The following is a 24,728-nucleotide window of genomic DNA, read 5'->3' as shown; positions in this document are numbered from 1 at the left end:
AAGAAGAAGGGAAAAACTGGCAAAGATAAAAAAAAGTTCTTTGTCAGTGGACAACATTTTTAAAAGTCATTAATCAAGAGAGCCAATGTAATTTTGAAGAATGGGAAAGGCAAATTATGCCATGAAAGACGGTATTATGTATTTCTGCAACCCGACTTTGAAGAGCAATTCCCAGTGTTAACTTCAGGCCACACATAATGCTAAATCGGGTGTGTTTTCTCATCAGTGAATGTCCAGAAGGACAAAACGAAACGCGAGAGACATGGCTACTGTTTAAGATACGTTACAACGTAAACGGAACACAGACTGTCTCTGGAAGAAATTCTGCAAGTGCATTTTGCAAAACAAGGAACTGCTAGAAGAGCCCATCTATCAGGGAAATACAATTAATGAAATAGGTATGAACTTAGATACTTAAATAATTTCGGGTACGAATAAAACTAGGGGCGCCTAGGCGGCTCAGTGGGTTGAAGCCTCTGCCTTCCGCGGGAGTCATGGTCCTAAGGTCATGGGATCGAGCCCCGCATCAGGTTCTCTGCTCAGCAGGGAGCGTGCTTCCCCTCCTCTCTCTGTGCCTGGCTCTCTGTCTACTTGTGAGCTGTCAAATAAATAAAATCTTAAAAAAAATAAAAATAAAACTGTGTTACCAGTGTGTCCCCTGCTTATACCTTTTTGCTAAATCAAGCAGTTCCACCCAACGTCCCCCAAGTCTGCAGGCCGTATTCCAGCGAGGCGGCGCAAGTATTTGGGAAACTCGGTGTGCGCCCTGTGGCTGGACGCGGGAGTCGCTCCTGGCCTTCTGCGCATGTGCGCTGCGCCCCTCCCGTCTAGTTCGCGTCGGCGGCCGCGGCCTCGCGAGAAGACCGTCCCGGCTGCTTCCGCGGCTGAGAGCGCGGCCGCAGTTGGGGAGTGCGCGGCCGGTGAGCCCCGGGGGCTTGGGCGTGGGTGACCATTTAAAGGGAGGCCCCCGCGGGAGGGGCGAGTGACGGAGGAAGAGGCTGTGGTGCCTGAGCTCGGGGCGAGTCCTGCTCCGTCTTCATGCATCGAAGGCGAACCAGCACGACCTAGCAGCGCTTGTTACCGAGCGAAGCTTGGTGTTTTTATCTCCGACGTGAGGGCTCGGCTGAGGCCTCGGTAAGACCGGCGGAAACCGGCTTCAGGGCGCTCGTGGCCCGGCGCTTCTCTTTTGGGGGGAACGTTGTTCTCCACTCACGGTTCCTCTTCGTCTTCCCAGCCACCTGTGGTCAGTGTAGGGTCCCCATGGCAACCGCGTGCGGGGCCCGAGAGGTGATTAATTTTTTTTTTAAATTTTTTTTTTTTTTTTTTTTTTTAGATTTTATTTACTTATTTGACAGACAGAGATCACAAGTAGGAAGAGAAGCAGGCAGAGAGAGAGAGGAGGAAGCAGGCTCCCTGTGAGCAGAGAGCCTGATGCGGGGCTCGACCCCAGGACCCTGGGATCTTGACCTGAGCCGAAGGCAGAGGCTTAACCCACTGAGCCACCCAGGCGCCCCCCGAGAGGTGATTAGAGCGAGCCCCAGGTGGCGTAGAAGCAGGTGGAGATGCCCTGCCCCGTCCTCTGCCCCGCATCAAACCTGGGCGTGAGGCAGACCCAACAGCAAACAGCTGCAGGAGCCCTGACCTTGTTTCTGGAGAACCTGTGAGCCTGGCACCTGAGTGGAGGCATCCAGGCCTCGCTCACCCGCTGCACCCTTCCCTGTGCCCTCAGTAGCAGCGCTTGGCGTTTACGGAAGGTCCAGCTTGTGATTGAGGGTGACGGGAAGGTCCAAGAGCTTTAGATTTTGGATGGGGATTCCAGCTGGCTATTCCCGGTTTTCCTGGAACAAGGCAGCTCTTGTGAGGGAGGAAGAAGAGTCCCAGGAGCAGGGACCCCACCTAAGACGCCAGTCAGTTGGCCCCAGACCTCAGTAGAGATCCAGAGTGAAGGGGAAGGGGCAAAGACTTGCTCAGTCAGAAGCAGTTTGGGTCCTCCTGCCAGAACCACGTTCATAGCCAGATTCTGGCAAACTGGGTGATGGTGGACGTATTTGGCCAGCTTTCAGGAGGGATGTCAGCTGTGGCTGGGAGAGGAGGGTAGGGTAACAGGAACAGAAGGTACTGCTTGTTGGAGAGCTGTGGGGCATCATGTGGAAGGAAGGGCTTAGCAGTCACAGAGAAGCAAACTGCTGCCTCCATCCCTTCATCTTTTCCTCCACTCCCAGATTCTCAGCGGCTGGCTCACTACAGCACAGCCAGCCCCATCCCTCTGTCCTGATCTGATAGAATCCGAGATGGAACTGCAGGAAAGGTCTTTAAGGCTTCCCTGTTTGTGCTCTGCTTAAAGATGGGGCTGGGATAGGGTGGGAAGGAAATGGGTCTTCTTTCACTTACCTGCTGCTACTCAGGCATTTTGTTGTGGGAGAAACAAGAGCAGACATTGAATCTCTTGATGGCCCAGGCAACTGTTTTCTGCTTTGACAACAGATAAGTCAGAACCAGTTTGTTGTTTTTAATCAAAAGATATGTTTGAGAACCTGAAACTGAGTTAAAGCAAACTTTTTTTCCCCCTTTGGAAAAAGACCAGCCCTTAAAACCCCATCCCTTTTTTCAGAAACTAGTAGGATTCTCTGGTTTATAATGAACATTATAACTTGAAATATTTTCGTTCAGCATCAGTTTTAATGAAAGCATTACGTTCCATTCCTTGGCTTTTTCTAATTTGTTTATTTAGTGTATTGTGTTGTTTACATTTTTCTGTTTTAGAGCACACATTGTTAGTAAATCGGAGAAAACAAAATTTTTTAAAAGATTTTATTTTGAAGTAATTTCTACACCCAACATGGGGCTCTAACCTACAACCCCAAGATCAAGAGTTGTTTGCCTCACCAGTTGAGCCAGCCAGATAACCTGAAAACAGATGTTTTTACATTTAAAAACTAGTGTGTCCAAGCACTATGGAATTGTGCATGGGCTGTTCCCTCCCTTCCTGTCCTCCTTTCTGCCCTTTCTCAAGGCATCTCCGCTTCAAGGGTGTTTTGCCAGCAGCTGTGTGGAGTTTTTCAGGCTGACGGCATCTCTCATGTTGGTTCTTTCCTTCTCAGCTGTACCCTCATGGTTATCCACACTCTTCAGGGCCAGCAGAAGATGATCACATCCCAGGTGAGCTGTTGATTTGTTCACAGTTTTGCCTATCAGTGATTATTATATGTGAGGTTTATAAAATGTCTGTACCTTCATGTGAAATAGTAGAAATGAAATAGTAGAAATCAGGGAAAATGCAGGGCACAAGTCAACAGATCACAGTACATGGGCCAAATACAGCCTGCTGCTTCTTTTTCTATGGCCCACAAACTATGAACTTGTAGGTGGTTGAGAAACAAATCAAGAGTAGTAGTTTGTGATGGGAAATTGTATGAAATTCAGATTTCAGGGTCTGTATAAAGTTTTATTGGGACCCAGCCATGCTCATTCATTTGTGGCTGTGGCTGGTTTCATATTACAGGGGTAGAGCTGAGTGGTTGTGACAGAGACCGTGTGGCTTGGCAAGCCTGAAATATTTATTACGTGGCCATTTGCCAGAACTGTTTGCAGTTTGCTGACCTCTACTACAGTAGGGCAAAGAGGCCTTGTAGATAAATGATCACATCTTGTGATCTTACTGAGTTTTGAAACCAGAACACAAGAAAGTTTTTTGATAAACTTCATTTGGTGGCATTATGTACCTTCCAGTGACAGTCCTGCAACGATAAAAAGAAGTGGTGGGCATAGAGTAATTCTTGTCCAGTTCAGAGGAAAAGTTGAATTGCACGTGAATTGTGCCAGCATTAGGGCTCATGGCTGTCAAAGAAGGAGCAAGTTTGGGCAGACCACAGTGATCCAGGGTAATCAGAGGATGAGATAGGCTTTGTGACAGTCCTGGGGATTGGGCAGTATCTAAATTTTTGCAGTCTGTTGAGTGACTCTACTCTTTCAATTGTGGTAAAATACATGACACAAAATTCACACTTGAACCTTTTTAAATTGTAGAACTCAGTTGCACTTAACACACTCACAGTGTTGTGCAACCGTAACCACCCTCTCCTTCCAGAAGAGTTTCATCACACCAAAAGGAAACCTTATACCTTTAATGAGCAGTGCCATAATTAATGAACAAATTACTCCCCAGTCTCCCCATCCTCTAGCAACCACTAATCTGCTTTCTGTTTATGGATTTGTCTATTCTGGATATCCCATATAAATGGAATCATACAATATGAAATCTGTAATGTGTGGCTTCTCTCACTTACTTAATGTTTTGATACCCATCCATGCCGTAGCATGTACCACTACTTTTTTTAAATGGCTGAATGATCCTCCACTGATGTATAGTCCACCTTTTGCGTAGCCATCAGTTGGTGGGCATTTGGAGTGATTCCATGTTTGGATATTGAGAACAGTGCTGCTGTGAACATTCATGTACAAGTTTTTGTTTGAAGACCTATTTCACTTCTTTTCTGGAAGTAAAATTGATGGGTCATTCTGCATTTATTGTGAAACCACCAAAATCTTCTACAGCAAGGTCCCTTGCAAGTCCATATGAATTTTAGGTTAACCTTTGTATTCTGCAAAGAAAAGGCTATTGAGATTTTAGTAAGGATTGCATTGAATCTGTGCATCACTTTGGGGAATATTAACATCTTAACAATAGTAGGTTTTACAGTCCGCGAACGTGAGGTGTTTTTCCATTTACTTAGGTCTTCTTCAGTTTCTTTCAGCAGTGTTTTGTAGGTTTTCAGTGTGCAAAGCTTACACATCCTTGCTTAAATTTATTCTTAAGTATTCTTTTAGATGCTATTATAAATGAACCGTTTTCCTAATTCAACTCTAATTTCTCTTTCAACTTAGTTGAAAGCAAGTAAGTGAAAACTGCTTGATTTGAAAAGGAGATGTTATCCATTCTCGCGCACCATCCATTCCTTCCTTTAATGTCTTGGGGTTTTTGGGTCATGGGGGTTTTGTGCCTTAGTAAGATTTTCCATAATCTTCGTGAACATAATTTTTTGGTAAGGAATATGTAACTAGACATTTTTGGCCTAATACGAAATGCTATGTCCTTTATATTGAGAATTTAATCTGTTCTCATTTTGTTGTGGTTACTGATACATGGTTTTAGCTCCTTCGTCTTTCATTGTAATTTAATTCTCCACACTTTGTTCTTATGTCTTTAAAAAAGTTTTCTGAGGTGAAATTCATGTACAAAAGTAACTGTTTTAAAGTGATCAAATCAATTCAGTGGCACTTAGTACATTCAGAGTGTTATGCAACCACTACCTTAATTGAGTTTCAAAATATTCCCATCATTCTAAATAAAGCCCGTTACTCGTTAAGGAGTTTCTTCCCATTCTCTTATTCATCCAATTCCTTGGCTGCGAGCTGTTTGTGTTCTGTTCCTATGGACTGATCTATTCTGAGTATTTCCTACAAGTGGAGTCATTCAGTATATGGGAATTTTGTGTCTAGCTTCCTTCACTTAGCATGTTGTCAAGGTTCATCCATGTTGTAGTACTTATCAGTACATTTTCACTTTTCTTATTTGTTGTGGTAAAATACAAATAACATAAAATTTGCTATCTTAAGCATTTTTAAGTGTACACTTCAGGGGTGTTAAATATATTCACATCCTTGTGCTTCTGTCTTTCAAGTTGTAAAACTGAAATTCTGTACCTATTAAACAGTAACTCCCCCCTGGGAACTCCTATGTAATTCTGTACTACCCTGTACAACTCCTCTGTAATTCTGACTACCCTGAGTACCTCATATAAGTGGAATCCTGTAGTGTTTGTCCTTGTGTGACTGCCTTATTTCACTTAGCATGAATCTTGAAGATTCATCCATGTTGTAGCATACTGCAGACTTTTTTCCATTTTTAAGGCTGAGTGATATCCCATTGTATGTATATATACATTTTGCTTATCCATTCATCTGTCCATGGACACTTGAGTTGTTCCATGTTTTAGCTATTATGAATAACAGTGCTGCTGTGGAAATGAGTGTACAGACATCTTTTTGAGACCTTCTTTTGGATTTGTTCTTTTTCAAGATTGTTGTGGATATTCAGGTTTCTTTAGATTCTGTATGAATTTTAGTATGCAATTTCTTTTAAGATTTTATTTATTTATTTGACAGATCACAAGTAGGCAGAGAGGCAGGCAGAGAGAGAAAGTGGGAAGCAGGCTTCCCACCGAGCAGAGAGCCTGATGCAGGGCTTGATCCCAGGAACCTCGGATCATGACCTGAGCCGAAGGCAGAGGCTTTAACCCACTGAGCCACCCAGGTGCCCTAGGATGAATATTTTTCATTTCTGCAAAAAATATTATTGGAATTTTGCTAGAGATTTCATTGAATCTGTTGATTGCCTTGGGTTATATTGACATTTTAACAATAAGTTTACTAATCCATGCACATGGGATGTGTTTCCATTGATTTATGTCGTCTTTTATGTCTTTCAGCACTGTTTTATAGTTTTCATTGTGCAAATCTTTTACATCTTCGATTACATTAATTCCTAAAATGCCTTTTGATGCTTTTATAAATGGATTTGCTTTTGTAATTTCCTTTTCAGATTATTCATTGTTCCTGTATAGAAATGCAACTGTTTTTGTATGTTGACATATCTTGCTACTTTGTTGAATTCATTTAGTTGATCTAACGGCTTTTCTTGTTGAGTCTTCAGATTTTTCTACATATAAGATTATATCATTTGCACAGATCATTTTACTTTTTCCTTTTCAATTTGAATACTTCATTTCTTTTTCTTGTGTAATGCTGTGACTAGAACTTCCAATACTATGCTGAATCGAAGTGGTGAAAGTAGGCCGCCTTGCCTTGCTCCTGATCTTAGAAGAATAGCTTTCAGCCTTTCACCATTGAGTATAATTTTTCCTGTATTTTTTGCATACATGGCTTTTATTATGTGGGGTTAGTTTTCTGCTATTCCTATTTTATTGAGTGTTGTTATCATGAAAGATTATTCAATTTTGTCAGATGCTTTTTCTGTATCAATTGAGATGGTCATGTGGTTTTTTCCTTCATTGTTTGATGTGGTGTATTGTACTGATTGATTTTGGTATGTTGAACCATCCTTGGATTCCAAGAATAGATCTACTTGGTCATGGCATATAATCCATTTTATTTTGTTTTATTTTATTTTTTAATTGAAGTGTAATTTATAGTTTAAGTTGTGCAACATACTGACTCAACAATTCTATACATTAGTCAGTGCTTACCACAATAAGTGTAGTCACCAACTGTTTCTATACATGATTACAATATTATTGACTTTATTTACTGCTCTAAACTTTTCATCTCCATAATTTATGTATTTTATAACTCTCCTTATATCTATTTTATATCTTTTGTGAATTTGTAACTCTTAATCCTTTTTCTCAGCAGTCTCCCACCCACCTCCCCTCTGGCACCACTATTTGTTCTCCATATTTATGGATCTGTATTTTGTTTACTGGTTCATTTGTTTTGTTTTTCAGATTCCACATGTTAATGAAATCATATGGTATTTGTCTTTTTCTGTCTGATTTATTTCACTTAGCATAATACCTTTTAGGTCCTCCTATCTTGTCACAGATGACAAGATCTCATTCTTTCTTAAGGCTGAGTAATATTCTATTGTGTCTCTATACCATATCTTCTTTATTCATTCATCTATCAGTGGACACTTGGTTGCTTCCGTATCTTGGCTATTATAAATAAAGCTGCAGTAAACATACATATGCTGCATATATCTTTTCAAATTAGTTTTGTTTTTTCTTTTGAATAAATATCCAAAGAAAGTAGGATTATTGGATCATATGATATTTCTGGTTTTTAATATTTTGAGGAAACTCCATACTGTTTTCCACATTGGCTGCACCAGTTGCATTCCCCCCCAAAATACACAGGCATCTCATTTTCTCCACATCCTCACCAACACTTGTTATTTCTTTTTGATAGTAAGCACTCTTACTGTTGTGAGGTGGTTTCGATTTACATTTCCTTGATGATAAGTGATGTTGAGCATCTTCTCATGTGTCTATTGGCACATACTTTCTTCCATTCACTGGGTAAATTTTTTGTTTCATCGATGGGTTCATTTGTGCAAAATCTTTTCATTTTTATAGTTGCAGTTGTTTATTTTTGCTTTGTTTCCCTTGCCTTAGGAGACATACCTAGAAAATCTTTCTATGGCCAATGTCAAAGAAATTACTTGCTATGTTTTCTAATAGGAGTTTTGTAACCTTTAATCCCTTTTGAGTGTATTTTTGTGTATGGTGTGAGAAGGTGGCCCAGTTTCGTTATTTTGTACGTAGCTGTTCAGATTTCCCAGCACCAGTTGTTAAAGAGATCGTCTTTTTCTCAGTCTTTATTCTTGCTTCCTTTGTCGTAGATTAATTGAGCATACAGGTATGGGTTTATTTCTGGGGTCTCTGTTCTGTTGCATTGATCTGTGTGTCTTGTTCTGTGCCAGTACCATATATTTTGATTACTATAGCTTTGTAGTATATTATAATCCTTCTGTTTGATAATATTTTGTTGAGGATTTTTTACATCAGTGTTCCTAACGGATATTGGTCAGTAGTTTTCTCTTTAAAATAATTTATTTAAACAACAAAAAAGAATTCACTCATTTCGCCCACTCTACCCCCCACCTCTGGCAACTACCAGTTCGTTTTCTGTATGAGAGTAGTTTCTTTAAGATTCCACATGTCAGAGAGATCACATGGTATTTGTCTTTTTCTCTTTCTGACTTATTTCACTTAGCATAATGCCACAAAGTCCACCCATGTTGCTATAAATGGCAAGTTTTCACTCTTTTTTATGGTTGAATAATATACCATCATATAGATATACCACAGTTTCTTTATGCATTCATCTATCAATGGACAGTTAGGTTGTTTCCCTATCTTAGATATTTTAAATAATGCTGCAGTAAACATGGGGATGTATATAACCTTTTGAGTTAATGTTTTTATTTTCTTTGGATAAATACCCAGAAGTGGAATTGTTGGATGATATGATCTAGTTTTAGTTTTTGGAAGAGCCTTCATACCATTTTCTATAGCACCAAATTACATTTCCACCAACAGCGCATAAGGGTTCCCTTTTTTTTTTTTTTAACATCCTCACCAGCGCCTGTTGTTATTTCTTGTGTTTTTGATAGCCATTCTAACAAGTGTAAGGTAATATCACTTTGGTCTTGACTTGCATCTCCCTAATAATTAATGATGTTGAGCATCTTTTAAATAAACCTGTTAGTCATATATATGTCTTCTTTGAATTAAGACTATTCAGATCTTCTGCCCGATTTTTCATCAGATTTTTTTTAATTTTAAAAAATGAGTTGATGAGTTCTTTATATATTTTGAATATCAGTCCCTTATTAGATACAGTACTTGGAAATATTTTCTCCTATTCAGTAAGTTGCCTTTCCATTTTGTTGATGATTTTTCTTTGGTGTATAAAAATTTTTAGTTATGATGTAGTCCCATTTATTTATTCTTTCTTTTGTTGCTTTTGCTTTTGGTGTCAAATCTAAAATCATTGCCTAGACCTGTGTCAAGGAGCTTACCACCTGTGTTTTTTCTAGAGTTTTATGGTTCCATATTTTCCTATTTCTTTGTATGCCTTGTGATTTTTTTGATTGAACACTGGGCATTTGACTCTAATAATGCGGTAACTCTGGAAATCAGATTCTTCCCATTCTGCAATGTTTGCCATATTTTCTTACTGATTTTGTTTATTTTCATTTATCTTTTGATTGTTGTAGGCTGTCTCTGTGCCAAGGATCAGCCTGATGTATAAACTTAATGTCTTCTTAGTGTGTTCTGAGCCTGTCCTTGGGTATGCACCCTCACTTTCTGATTCTCCTAGTATATGCAGTTATTTTTTAATGTCTTGGTCTTCAGTGTCTCGTTCCTAAAGGGGGAAAGGCAAAGAATGAAGGAGGAGAAAATGAAAAAGGGAAAACACAAACTGAAGGGGACTTGCAGCAGCTGGGGAAATGCACTAACCATGGCCATGTGCTCTGCACCCATGTGATCAGAGAGGCATTGGTCCTCAGAGCACGGGAACTTGCACAGAACCCTTTTATGAATCGTGTCTTTGTTGCACGTGTTTATGGTGTGGATTCTTTAAGTCCTATGGTAGCTATGTTTTTGTATGTTTCCTTATGAGAATAACTTCTTCAAGACCAGGAAGAGTAATTTATTAAACTTGGAATTCTCAGAGACTAGGGTAGTTACAGGTACATGTGGGCACTCAGATTTTTTGTATTAAATAACAAAATAATTCACCAGTGGTATTTCTATTATAATCTTTTTTTTTTTTTTTTTTTAACTCACAAAGTATAACACAAAAGAAGCTATATAATAGAGGTCCTTAGTAACATTTTCTGGCCAGTTTCAACAGTAAAAAATGGTAAGAATTGGTCTTTGCAGTCAAATGCTCTACCACTGAGCTATACCCCCAAGAATTGGTCTTTGAACTTCTTTTTTTCATATCACTTGATTTTGACCACTTCAGACTGAGCAGAAATGTGCTTTTCCAGGGATCATTGTCATTCAGGGATGTGACTGTGGGCTTCACTCAGGAGGAGTGGCAGCACCTGGACCCTGCTCAGAGGACCCTGTACAGGGATGTGATGCTGGAGAACTATAGCCACCTTGTCTCAGTGGGTAGGTAGTGTTTGTTTCTCACGTAGACCCCCGTATGTGTGTCTTTTTTATTTACAGAAACTTGCAGAGTTTTTGGAATATAATATTTAGTTTTGAAATTTGGAGGTCAAGGTTGACCTTTTGATTATCCAAAGGGATTTTCTTTTCCCTCATAACAGGGATTAATTTTTTTAAATTGTATAGTCTTTGAGTTATAATGTCCTCCACCTTCAGAGGCCCTGAAACTCATCCAGTTTGTCCCAAATCAGACACTTCTTATTCACAGGGTATTCCATTCCTAAACCAGAAGTGATCCTCAAGTTGGAGCAAGGAGAGGAGCCATGGATATTAGAGGAAGAGTTCCTGAGCCAGAACGACCCGGGTGAGTGAGTACATATGAGCCAGATGGAGTTTAGGAGGAAATTAGATCACAAAGCCTTAGTTCAGAGCTTTAAGGCCATTGAAATGGTCTTTCAGAATCACTTTTTAGAGGCTCTGGACCTTTGAAAGTAGCATGTTGACATGACTCAAATATTCAGTGTCACTCAATCATCCAGTATCTCCCAGTGTCACTTTTATACACAATGTTATCTTTGTTTTCCTCCTTAGAAATAAATTATATAGAGCTAAATACACAGATCTTAAGTATACACATGTACTATATATATATGTGTATATACAATATATGTATACACAGTGTGTGTGTGTGTGTATATAGTATCTGCCTGCTTTGATTCAGTATTATGTCTATGAGAAATATTCACATTGTCTTTATGATTGGTTTTTTGCTTTATATTGCTGTGTAGCATTCCACTGTGGCTATCAGAGAGTTTATGTCTTTATTATGTTATTGAAACATTTAGGATACATATTTGAAACATATTTGTTTTGAAACATACTTGTGTTGAGTTGGAGGTTTTTGAAAAACATTTATAAAAATTATTATGTGTGTCCTTCTGAGGAGGACGTAAACTCTTCTGTTAGATGTGTGACCAGAAATGGACTTGCTGGGTAGAGTGATCACATACTTAGCTTTACAACACTTTTTAGTTTAAATAATTTTCCGAAGAGGTTGTACTAAATTGTATTGTCACTAGCAATGTATGAGAGCTTTAATTGCCATTATTGTTGTGAGCACTTGGTATTGTCAGGCTAATTTAGCCATTTTAGTCATTTTGTTGTGTTACCTCATTAGGCTTTAATTCCCATTTCTCTGATGACTGATGTTGAGCATCTTTTCATATGTTTGTTGGCTATTTGGGTCTTCTTTAGCAAAGTTAACCGTTCAGGTCTTTTGCCTATATTTTATCGGACCATTAGTCTTTTTCTGTTGAATTATAGAAGTTTTAAAATAGATTCCAAATATGAATCTTTGGCAAATGTATGTATTGACAGGACCTTTTCTCAATTATATAAGCCTTGTCTTACCATTTTCTTGATGACTTCTGATGACAGTTAAAAAGACTGTCCTTTCTCCTGCTGAATCATGGTTTTATCTTTGTCATTTATCAGGTGAACATATATTTGTGGTTTTGTTTCTGGGCTTTCTGTTTTGTTCCATTGGCTGTCTTTTTTTTTTTTTTTTTTTTAAATTATTTATTTGAGAGAGAGACAGAGTGAGAGAGCATGAGAGGGGAGGTCAGAGGGAGAAGCAGACTCCCCATGGAGCTGGGAGCCTGATGTGGGACTAGATCCAGGAGTCTGGGATCATGACCTGAGCTGAAGGCAGTTGCTTAACCAATGGAGCCACCGAGGTGCCCTTATTGGCTGTCTTTTTTTTTTTTTTTTTTTTTAAAGATTTTATTTATTTATTTGACAGCAAAGATCACAAGTAGGCAGAGAGGCAGGCAGAGAGAGAGGAGGAAGCAGGCTGTCCGCAGAGCAGAGAGCCCGATGCGGGGCTCGATCCCAGAACCCTGGGATCATGACCTGAGCCGAAGGCAGAGGCTTTAACCCACTGAGCCACCCAGGCGCCCCCCTTATTGGCTGTCTTATAAAGGTTCCATTTATCCATATCCTTGACAATACCATTATCTTTTATCTTTATAATTTAATTATAACTCATGACATCTGGCAGTGTTAGCCTTGTAGCTTTGCCGTTTTCTTCAAGGTTGCTTGGCTATAGCATGAATACAGAATGTTGCCAAGAATATCCTTAATCCACAAAATATATTAAAATAATTTCTATGTTTCCAGATATTATGGACAGTGCTATGGTACTATGAACTTTTACATTTTCATATAAATTTTGGAATCAGCTTGTCAGTTTCCACAAATACACCCACCCACCCATACCCCTATACCTCCTTTTTTAGGACTTTTATTGGGGTTACATTGATCATTTTGGAGAGAATTGGCATCTAATTCTAGTGTATAGAAAAATTGTTGGTATTCACACACTGGCTTTGTATCCTGCAATCGTGCTAAGTTTACTTATTCTGATAGTTATTTTATAGTTTTTTAAAAATTTTTAGATCAATAATTGTGTTGTCTATGCATAAAGACAAGTTTATTTCTCCTTCCTAATTTTGTACTGGCTAAGAATGCCAATAGCATGTTGTTTAGAAGTGGTGAAGGTGAACATCTTTGCCTTGTTTTTGACTTCAGGAAGAAACTGTTGAGTATTTTAGAATTAATCTTGATTTTAACTGAAGGATTTCTAAAAATGTGCCTTATCATTTTGAGGAAGTTCTCTTCTATTCCTAGTTTGCTAAGAGGGTTTTGTTTTTATTTTATTTATTTATTTAATTTTATTTTATTTAAAATTTTTTTTATTTATTTTTAATTTTTTTTATAAACATATAATATATTTTTATCCCCAGGGGTGCAGGTCTGTGAATCACCAGGTTTACACACTTCACATCACTCACCATAGCACATAACCTCCCCAATGTCGATAACCCCACTCCCCCTCTTCCAATGCCCCCCCAGCAACCCTCAGTTTGTTTTGTGAGATTAAGAGTCACTTATGGTTTGTCTCCCTCCCAATCCCATCTTGTTTCATTTATTCTTCTCCTACCCCCCTAACCCCCCATGTTGCATCTCCACTTCCTCATATCAGGGAGATCATATGCTAGTTGTCTTTCTCCGATTGACTTATTTCAGTAAGCATGATACCCACTAGTTCCATCCACGTCGTCGCAAATGGCAAGATTTCATTTCTTTGGATGGCTGCATAGTATTCCATTGTGTATATATACCACATCTTCTTTATCCATTCATCTGTTGATGGACATCTAGGTTCTTTCCATAGTTTGGCTATTGTAGACATTGCTGCTATAAACATTCGGGTGCACGTGCCCCTTCGGATCACTACGTTTGTATCTTTAGGGTAAATACCCAGTAGTGCAATTGCTGGGTCATAGGGTAGTTCTATTTTCAACATTTTGAGGAACCTCCATGCTGTTTTCCAGAGTGGTTGCACCAGCTTGCATTCCCACCAAAAGTGTAGGAGGGTTCCCCTTTCTCTGCGTCTGTCATTTCCTGACTTGTTAATTTTATCCATTCTGACTAGTGTGAGGTGATATCTCATTGTGGTTTTGATTTGTATTTCCCTGATGCCGAGTGATGTGGAGCACTTTTTCATGTGTCTGTTGGCCATCTGGATGTCTTCTTTGCAGAAATGTCTGTTCATGTATTCTGTCCATTTCATGATTGGATTATTTGTTCTTTGGCTGTTGAGTTTGCTAAGTTCCTTATAGACTTTGGACACTAGCCCTTTATCTGAAATGTCGTTTGCAAATATCTTCTCCCATTCTGTCAGTTGTCTTTTGGTTTTGTTAACTATTTCCTTTGCTGTGCAAAAGCTTTTGATTTTGATGAAATCCCAATAGTTCATTTTTGCCCTTGCTTCCCTTGCCTTTGGCGATGTTCCTAGGAAGACGTGGCTGTGGCTGAGGTCGAAGAGCTTGCTGCCTGCGTTCTCCTCAAGGGTTTTGATGGATTTCTTTCTCACATTGAGGTCCTTCACCCATTTTGAGTCTATTTTCATGTGTGGTGTAATGAAATGGTCCAATTTCATTTTTCTGCATGTGGCCGTCCAATTTCCTCAGCACCATTTATTGAAGAGGCTGTCTTTTTTCCATTGGACATTCTTTCCTGCTTTGTTGAAGATTAGTTGACCATAGAGTTGAGGGTCTATTTCTGGGCTCTCTATTCTGTCCAATGGATCTATGTGTCTGTTTTTGTGCCAGTACCATGCTGTCTTGATGATGACAGCTTTGTAATAGAGCTTGAAGTCCGGAATTGTGATGCCACCCACTTTGGCTTTCTTTTTCAATATTCCTTTGGCTATTCGAGGTCTTTTCTGGTTCCATATAAATTTTAGGATTATTTGTTCCATTTCTTTGAAAAAAATGGATGGTATTTTGATAGGGATTGCATTAAATGTGTAGATTGCTCTAGGTAGCATAGACATTTTCACAATATTTATTCTTCCAATCCAGGAGCATGGGACATTTTTCCATTTCTTTGTGTCTTCCTCAATTTCTTTCATGAGTACTTTATAGTTTTCTGCATATAGATTCTTAGCCTCTTTGGTTAGGTTTATTCCTAGGTATCTTATAGTTTTGGGTGCAGTTGTAAATGGGATTGACTCCTTCATTTCTCTTTTTTCTGTCTTGTTGTTGTAGAGAAATGCAACTGATTTCTGTGCATTCATTTTATCCTGATACTTTACTGAATTCCTGTATCAGTTCTAGCAGTTTTGGAGTGGAGCCTTTTGGGTTTTCCACATATAGTATCATATCATCTGCAAAAAGTGATAGTTTGACTTCTTCTTTGCCGATTTGGATGCCTTTAATTTCCTTTTGTGGTCTGATTGCTGAGGCTAGGACTTTTAGTACTGTGTTGAATAGCAGTGTTGATAATGGACATTCCTGCCGTGTTCCTGACCTTAGCGGAAAAGCTTTCAGTTTTTCTCCATTGAGAATAATATTTGCAGTGGCTTTTTCATAGATGGCTTTGATAATATTGAGGTATGTGCCCTCTATCCCTACACTTTGAAGAGTTTTGATCAGGAAGGGATGCTGTACTTTGTCAAATGCTTTTTCAGCATCTGTTGAGAGTATCATATGGCTCTTGTTCTTTCTTCTATTAATGTGTTGTATCACACTGATTGATTTGCGGATGTTGAACCAACCTTGCAGCCCTGGAATAAATCCCATTTGGTGGTGGTGAATAATCCTTTTAATGTACTGTTGGATCCTATGGCTAGTATTTTGGTGAGAATTTTCGCATCTGTGTTCATCAAGGATATTGGTCTGTATTTCTCTTTTTTGATGGAATTCTTGTCTGGTTTTGGGATCAAGGTGATGCTGACCTCATAAAATGAGTTTGGAAGTTTTCCTTCCTTTTCTATTTTTTGGAACAGTTTCAGGAGAATAGGAATTAATTCTTCTTTAAATGTTTGGTAGAATTCCCCTGGGAAGCCATCTGGCCCTGGGCTTTTGTTTGTTTGGAGATTTTTTGATGCCTGTTTCAATCTCCTTACTGGTTATGGGCCTGTTCAGGTTTTCTATTTCTTCCTGGTTCAGTTGTGGTAGTTTATATGTCTCTAGGAATGCATCCATTTCTTCCAGATTGTCCAATTTGTTGGCGTAGAGTTGCTCATAGTATGTTCTTATAATTGTCTGTATTTCTTTGGTGTTAGTTGTGATCTCTCCTCTTTCATTCATGATTTTATTTATTTGGGTCCTTTCTCTTTTCTTTTTGATAAGTCTGGCCAGGGGTTTATCAATCTTATTGATTCTTTCAAAGAACCAGCTCCTAGTTTCGTTGATTTGTTCTGTTGTTTTTTTGGTTTCTATTTCATTGATTTCTGCTCTGATCTTTATGATTTCTCTTCTCCTGCTGGGTTTAGGGTTTCTTTCTTGTTCTTTCTCCAGCTCCTTTAGGTGTAAGGTTAGGTTGTGTATTTGAGACCTTTCTTGTTTCTTGGGAAAGGCTTGTACCGCTATATATTTTCCTCTCAGGACAACTTTTGCTGTGTCTCACAGATTTTGAACCGTTGTGTTTTCATTATCATTTGTTTCCATGAATTTTTTCAATTCTTCTTTAATTTCCTGGTTGACCCATTCATTCTTTAGAAGGATGCTGTTTAGTCTCCATGTATTTGGGTTCTTTCCAAATTTCCTCTTGTGATTGAATTCTAGCTTCAGAGCATTGTGGTCTGAAAATATGCAGGGAATGATCCTAGTCTTTTGATACCGGTTGAGACCTGATTTAGGACCCAAGATGTGATCTATTCTGGAGATTGTTCCATGTGCAGTAGAGAAGAATGTGTATTCTGATGCTTTGGGATGAAATGTTCTGAATACATCTGTGATGTCCATCTGGTCCAGTGTGTCATTTAAGGCCTTTATTTCCTTGTTGATCTTTTGCTTGGATGATCTGTCCATTTCAGTGAGGGGAATGTTAAAGTCCCCTCTTTATTGATGTGATTTCGTTATTAATTGGTTTATATAGTTGGCTGCTCCCACGTTAGGGGCATAGATATTTAAAATTGTTAGATCTTGTTGGACAGACCCTTTGAGTATGATATAGTGTCTTTCCTCATTTCTTATTGTAGTCTTTGGCTTAAAATCTAATTTGTCTGATATAAGGATTGCCACCCCAGCTTTCTTCTGATGCCCATTAGCATGGTAAACTGTTTTCCACCCCCTCACTTTAAATCTGGAGGTGTCTTCGCGTCTAAAATGAGTTTCTTGTTGGCAACATATTGATGGGTTTTGTTTTTTTATCCATTCTGATACCCTGTGTCTTTTGATTGGGGCATTTAGCCCATATACGTTCAGGGTAACTATTGAGAGATACGAATTTAGTGCCATTGTACATTGTATTGCCTGTGAGGTGACTGTTACTGTATATTGTCTCTGTTCCTTTCTGATCTACTACTTTTAGGCTCTCTCTTTGCTTAGAGGACCCCTTTTAATATTTCCTGTAGAGCTGGTTTGGTGTTTGCAAATTCTTTCAGTTTTTGTTTGTCCTGGAAGCTTTTTTTTAATCTCTCCTTCTATTTTCAGTGATAGCCTAGCTGGATATAGTATTCTCGGCTGCATGTTTTTCTCATTTAGTGCTCTGAATATATCATGCCAGCTCTTTCTGGCCTGCCAGGTCTCTGTGGATAAGTCTGCTGCCAATCTAATATTTTTACCATTGTATGTTACAGACTTCTTTTCCCGGGCTGCTTTCAGGATTTTCTCTTTGTCACTAAGACTTGTAAATTTTACTATTAGGTGACGGGGTGTGGACCTATTCTTGTTGATTTTGAGGGGGGGGTTCTCTGCACTTCGTGGATTTTGATGCTTGTTCCCTTTGCCATATTAGGGAAATTCCAATAATTCTCTCCAATATACCTTCTGCTCCCTTCTCTCTTTCTTCTTCTTCTGGAATCCCAATTATTCTAATGTTGTTTCGTCTTATGGTGTCGCTTATCTCTCGAATTCTCCCCTCGTGCTCCAGTAGCTGTTTGTCCCTCTTTTGCTTGGCTTCTTTATTCTCTGTCATTTGGTCTTCTATATCACTAATTCTTTCTTCTGCCTCATTTATCCTAGCAGTGAGAGCCTCCATTTTTGATTGCACCTCATTAATAGCTTTTTTGATTTCCACTTGGTTAGATTTTAGTTCTTTATTTCTCCAGAAAGGGCTTTTATATCTCCAGAGAGGGTTTCTCATATCTTCCATGCCTTTTTCGAGCTTGGCTAGAACCTTCAGAATCGTCATTCTGAACTCTAGATCTGACATATTACCAATGTCTGTATTGATTATGTTCCTAGCCTTCGGTACTGCCTCTTGTTCTTTTTTTTGTGGTGAATTTTTCAGCCTTGTCATTTTGTCCAGATAAGAGTATATGAAGGAGCAAGTAAAATACTAAAAAGGTGGCAAAGACCCCAGAAAAATACGCTTTAATCAAATCAGAAGAGACCCCAAATCGTGGGGGGAGGAGAAAGGGGATCAAAAAGGTTGAGGAAAAGAACGAAAAAATTAAAAAAAGAAAACAAATAAAGAAAAAATATAAAACAGAAAGAAAGAAATATATATATTAGATAAACTAGTTAAAAAACATTAAGAAAGAAAAGGTAAAAGTTAAAAAAAATTTAGCAGAAGAAGAAAAAAAATGAAAAAAAAATTAAATTAACCGCAAGACTAAAGAATCATGGGGAGAAAGCCATGAGTTCTGTCCTTTGCTTTCTCCTCCTCTGGAATTTTGCTGCTGTCCTTGGTATTGAACCTGCTCTCCTTGGTAGGTGAACTTGTTCCTGGCTGGATTTCTTGTTGATTTTCTGGGGGAGCGGCCTGTGGTAGTGACTGTCAAGTGTCTTTGCCAGAGGCGGAATTGCACCGCCTTTACCAAGGACCGGGCTAAGTAATCTGCTCGGGTTCGCTTTTGGGAGCTTCTGTTCCCTGAATGCTTTCTGTAGAGTTCTGGAGGACGGGAATGAAAATGGCAACCTCCCAGTCTCTGGCCCGGAGGAGCCGAGAGCCTGGGGCCCCACTCCTCAGTGCGCCCCCAGAGAACAGCGCCCAATCACTCCCGTATCCCCAGCCTCCAGCTGCGCTCTGAGCTCACCCAGCCTGCGACTGGTTCAAGGTAACCCCGAGCTGAGAGCTCACTCCTCGGCTCTGTCTCTGTAGCCAGCTTCCCCGTTCTAATACCTGCGAGCTCTGCAACACTCCGACACCCCCGATCCTTCTGTGACCCTGCGGGACCTGGGGCCATGCTGACCCCATGTGGGCTTCACCCCGGTTTAGCCTTTGGAGCAATGTCCCTCAGTGGAACAGACTTTTAAAAGTCCTGATTTTGTGCTCCGTTGCTCCGCCACTTGTGGGGAGCCGGCCCCTGCCCCTGCAGTGTATCTTCCCGTCGTTTTGGATTCACTTATCCACCAGTCCTACCTTTCAGAAAGTGGTTGATTTTCTCTTTCTAAAATTGCTGTTCTTCTTCTCTTTGATCTCCTGTTGGATTTGTAGGTGTTTGCAATGTTTAGAAAAGGTATCTAGCTTATCTCCTGCTACCTGATGTAGTCTCAGCCTGCTACTTCTCCGCTGTCTTGACTCCTCATCCCTATTTATTTATTTTAAAGATTTTATGTATTTATTTGACAGATGGAGATTAGAAGTAGGCAGAGAGGCAGGCAGAGAGAGAGGGGTGAAGCAGACTCTGTGCTGAGCAGAGAGCCCGATGTGGGGCTCGATCCCAGGACCCTGAGATCATGACCTGAGCCGAAGGCAGAGGCTTAACCCACTGAGCCACCTGGGCGCCCTGGATTTTTGTTTTTAAAGATTTATTTATTCTAGAGAGAGAGAGCGAGAGCGCGAGCACCTGCATGGTGGGGAAAGGGAGTGAGAGTGTCTTAAGCAGACTCCGCGCTGAGCAGGGAGCCCAACACGGAGCTGGATCTCACAACCCTGAGATCACAACCTGAGCCAACACCAAGTCCGATGTTTAAGTGACTGCGACTGTGCCACTGAAGTACTCCCCCTTACTGGTTTTTTTTTGAATCATGAATGAGTATTTTGTCAAAAGTTTTCTCTGCATATATTGAGATGATCATGATTTTTCATATTTATTCTGTTAATATGGTGAGTAATCTTGATTAATTTTCCAGCGTTAAGCCAACCTGATATGTCTGGAATACATTCTCCGTCATAATGTATTTTGCTCTCATAATCTCTGAATTTGGCTTTTTACTAGTTTATGTAGGATTTTTCTGTATGTGTCTGCTCATGAGACCTATTATCCTGTAATTAACCTTTGTTGTAATGTTTTCAGATTTGGGATTGAAGACTGTTCTACTTTTGGGGGCACCTGGTTGGCTCAGTCGTTAAGTGTCTGCCTTCAGCTCAGGTCATGATCCCAGGGTCCTGGGATCGAGCCCCACATGGGGCTCCCTGCTCAGCGGGAAGCCTGCTTTTTCCTCTCCCACCACCTCTGCTTGTGTTCCCTCTCTCACTGTGTCTCTCTCTGTCAAATAAATAAATAAATAGAATCTTAAAAAAGAAAGGTTGTACTACCTCCATAAGATGAGTTGAGCAGCATTTCAGACTTTTCTTTTTTTTTTTTTTTTTTTTTTTTTTTTTTTTTTTTAAAGATTTTATTCATTTATTTGACAGAGAGAGAGATCACAAGTAGGCAGAGAGGCAGGCAGAGAGAGAGGAGGAAGCAGGCTCCCTGCGGAGCAGAGAGCCCAACGCGGGGCTCGATCCCAGGACCCTGAGATCATGACCCGAGCTGAAGGCAGCGGCTTAATCCACTGAGCCACCCAGGCGCCCCCATTTCAGACTTTTCTATTCCGTGGATGATGATATGTGAGATTATGTTATTCTTTAATGTTTCGAAGATTTCACCTGTGAAGTTTCTGGGGTCTGAGGTTATCTTTTGGTGGATATTTTAAATTTCAGACTGTTAAATTTTTAGTATTTATCTTTGTTAATTTTACCATAAGTACAACACATGAGATTTCTGGAAGAGAACAGATGAATTAGTATTTACTTAAAACTAAGTAACAACTTTGTGGTTCCAGTGTACCTCAGTTCCTTACTCTTGGAGCAATGAGACAGAAATCAGGTGCTCTACACATATATACAAAGTTGGTGTTTTGGGTGAAAAATACTGATAAAACAAATCTGGGTGTTTCTATAGAAGAGAGAGTTAGTTGTCCCCCTACCATCTTAAAAGGAGGGAGGAAAACCTTTGCTCCCTTGGAAAGGATCCTGAGTTCACACTTTACCCTTTGGACTATGAGTAAATTTCTTCAGAGGAGAGAGAAGACCAGTGTCTCCAACCTTATGCCCAGGATGTCACCAGGGCTCCTGGTTCTGGTACCCTCACTGAAATGTGAGTCTCTCTGGAGTTTGTCCCTATCTAATTAGTCATAAATTACTTTCCAAGTCTCATTCTTTTACCTTAAGCTCCAAGTTTTATTTAAACTTGCTTAAAAAGTCCTAACTGTGCAGAAACATAAAACTTATTTTCCCTACAGCCCCACACAACCACTCATTTTATTTCCGATTTCTGGCCAGTTTTTCTGTGTACATGCCACTCCTCAGTCATTTTGGTTTAGTCTTTAACCACCAAGATGTGTCTTAGAAAGCTAGATGCTCTTCAGGTATTTCTGTTAGCCTTTTTACCTGGCCCAGGGCGCCAAACCAGGGCCAGCAGTTTGTCTTAGCATTTTGCCCAGACTTTGCCTTGGCTTACAAGGAAGAAGTCTGTGGCACATTCTGTTACCCATACAGCTCTGGCCAGCCAGTTGAAGCTGACTTGAATGTCTTCCAGGCTGAGGCAGGGTCATGAAGCATTTCAGCTCAAGACAGGAACAGATTCTGTACCAATTTCTAATAACCGTAGTATAGGTCAACCTGCTCCCAGAGGGCATGTCCGAGGTCTGTTGCAGTACTGGGTATTTCCTCAAATACTTGAAAGCTTCTGATAATCACCCCTGGTTGCAGATCACACTTAGATTGCAAATTAGTGCCTGATTTTCACACATGCACACACAAAAGCACAATCACAGAGGATACACCTGGAAAGAAAGATCTTTCAGTTGTTAGGAGTACTCCCCACCCTGCCCCAAACCCGGCTCCTAGCATGACTGCTCACCATATGGTGAGCTTTAGAATCCCCACCCCAGCCAGTCCAAATCTTTGATTTTGTCGTCTCTTCAGAGGAACTGCTTTAAGTCAGTCAGTTCCAAACAGTCCCACTTGTCCATGATCCATTCCCGCTGCCCCAGTTCTCTGTGGTGTGCATGACGCCTCGAGGTGTTCCGCAGGGAAAAGGTAGAGACTGTTATCTTCTGTTTTTTGATCAGAGCATCAAGCATGCATGAGAGAAGCAGCTGCCAGTTTGAATGCCTGGGATCCACTGCAGTTTGTAGCTGGGTGAAGCAGTATGGATGGCAGTTAGGGAGAGCAGCAGAGGCATTTCTCCTCTGGGAGAGCTCCAAGGATAGGTTGGAAGGACAAAGATGAACAACGACTCTGTCCCCATGTTGTTATAAAGGTTCACTTCCCCCAGGTGTCAGAGTTTTTGCTTTACTTCCATTGTTAAAAATCTGTGTATCTTTTTTTCTTTTTAAGATTTTATTTATTTGAGGGGCGCCTGGGTGGCTCAGTGGGTTAAAGCCTCTGCCTTCAGCTCAGGTCATGATCCCAGGGTCCCGGGATCAAGCCCCACATCGAGCTCACTGCTCAGCAGGAAGCCTGCTTCCCTCTCTCTCTCTGCCTGCCTCTCTTCCTACTTGTGGTCTCTGTATGTCAAATAAATAAATAAAATCTTAAAAAAAAAAAAAGGTTTTATTTATTTGATAGAGAGACAGCCGGAGAGGGAACACAAGCAGGGTGAGTCGGAGAGGGGGAAGCAGGCTTCCTGCCGAGCAGGGAACCTGACCTGAGCCGAAGGCAGACGCTTAACAACTGAGCCACCCAGGTGCCCCAAAATCTGTGTATCTTATCGGTAACTGTAACTTCATGTTTTTCCAGTCATCTCTATCTCAACCAGAACTTTCATCTCGAGGGTCTGAGTGCAAGGGAGACCAAAGCCCTTTAAAAGAAAAACATTTTTACACAGTTTAAACAGAATTAATTCTAATCCTTGAAACTTTTTTGGCCATCCTCTTGGCCTGGAGTTGCTGACAGGAGAAAGAGATATGTCATGTCCGGGGGAGTGTTCGGGTGAGATCTTGAATTTTCAGAATTTTCAAAATAAACATATACTACCACCACTCCCACACATGCATCCTCCTTTTCCTAATCATACCCAGTGAATAGACTTGAGACCATCCCTTTTTGAGGATAGCTGCATTTAATAGTCTGCTTTGCTGAGGTGTGAGTGCCAGGAAGGAAGTGGCACAAATAGACTCATTCTTGCTCATTCTTGGAAAGTCGACAGTGGTGAGATATCTCTAGAGGAAGTTAAAATTGAGGTTTGATTCACTGCCCCACCACCTTGTACCTTCCACAGGAATCCTGAGGTCAGAATACAGTCTGCTTCCGTGGTCTGGGTTGTGCGCAGGTCCTTGCATCAGAGCTAGCCCTCCCCATGGTAATGACCTGGATGGTTCGGCCAGGATCCATGGTGTTTCCATAGCTCACAGCACCACAGGACTGGCTTCCAACATCATCATAGTCACAGCATTCTGCCACTGAACAAGTTGACCTCATCTGCTTGGCAGAGCTGAAGGTTACAGCAGAGCAGGCAGCTAGGAAAAACCTCTGTGACTCCAGGCTTTGGAGAGCTACCAGCAAAGCCTTTCTTGCAGGGTTTCATTGTAAGAAGTCTTTTTCACCTTGCCCGTGGTAGATTCCAAATTGATCCACCCAAAAAATGGGTTCGGCAGGCTAGGGACCCATCATCAGTCTCCAGTGGATTAAGCATCAGATTTTTTTTTTTTTTTTTTTTTTTTTTTGACAGAGATCACAAGTAGGCGGAGAGGCAGGCAGAGAGAGACGAGGAAGCAGGCTCCCTTGTGAGCAGAGAGCCCGATGCGGAGCTCAATCCCAGGACCCTGAGACCATGACCCAAGCTGAAGGCAGAGGCTTTAACCCACTGAGCCACCCAGGCGCCCCTGAGCATCAGATTTTAACAAGAGCTCATTAGCAAGCTCAAAATGACTTTTCCAAAAGACAGCTTCCAAAGTCTCTTTTTGGACACTGCCTCCCTAGTCATGTTCTCTCCTTTGCACACTCCCTCTCTTAGGCAAAATCTCAGTCATGGAGGCTTGCTCCACCTTCAGTATTGTAAGTTTCTGGACAGAGACACTAAATCCTCACCCATAGGGGCGCCTGGGTGGCTCAGGTCATGATCTCAGGGTCCTGGGATCAAGCCCTGTGTCTGGCTCCCTGCTCAGCGGGGATCCTGCTTCTCCCTCTTCCTCTGCCACCCCCCCCCCCCGCTTGTGCGTGTGTGCTCTCTCTCTCAAACAAATAAAATCTTAAAAAAAAATTCCTCACCTTCTTTCCTCGATGGGGATCATTGTCTTTAGGACTTACGCCATATTCTCTTCTACCACGTATTTGGGTGTAGTAGCCACAAAACAATAC

General features: G+C 40.7%; 1 protein-coding gene across 3 annotated transcripts in view; it reads left to right on the top strand.

Moving 5' to 3' along the window:
* Nucleotides 1-856: 856 nt before the first annotated feature.
* The window catches only part of LOC123955434 (zinc finger protein 37A-like), a 34,214-nt gene continuing 10,342 nt past the window's right edge, over nucleotides 857-24,728 (top strand). The window contains exons 1-5 of one of the 3 annotated variants that reach the window (XM_046027476.1): nucleotides 927-1,134; nucleotides 2,406-2,484; nucleotides 3,102-3,159; nucleotides 10,580-10,706; nucleotides 10,972-11,067. In XM_046027476.1, the coding sequence (XP_045883432.1) occupies nucleotides 2,450-2,484; nucleotides 3,102-3,159; nucleotides 10,580-10,706; nucleotides 10,972-11,067 (316 nt within the window). In that variant the 5' untranslated portion in view covers nucleotides 927-1,134; nucleotides 2,406-2,449. The other 2 variants (XM_046027478.1, XM_046027477.1) reach the window with 2 other exon arrangements.

Source organism: Meles meles, chromosome 13 (assembly GCF_922984935.1).
Source record: "Meles meles chromosome 13, mMelMel3.1 paternal haplotype, whole genome shotgun sequence".
NCBI lineage: Eukaryota > Metazoa > Chordata > Mammalia > Carnivora > Mustelidae > Meles > Meles meles.
Note: the sequence above shows the minus strand (reverse complement) of the source record. Positions and strands in the feature narration are given on the sequence as shown.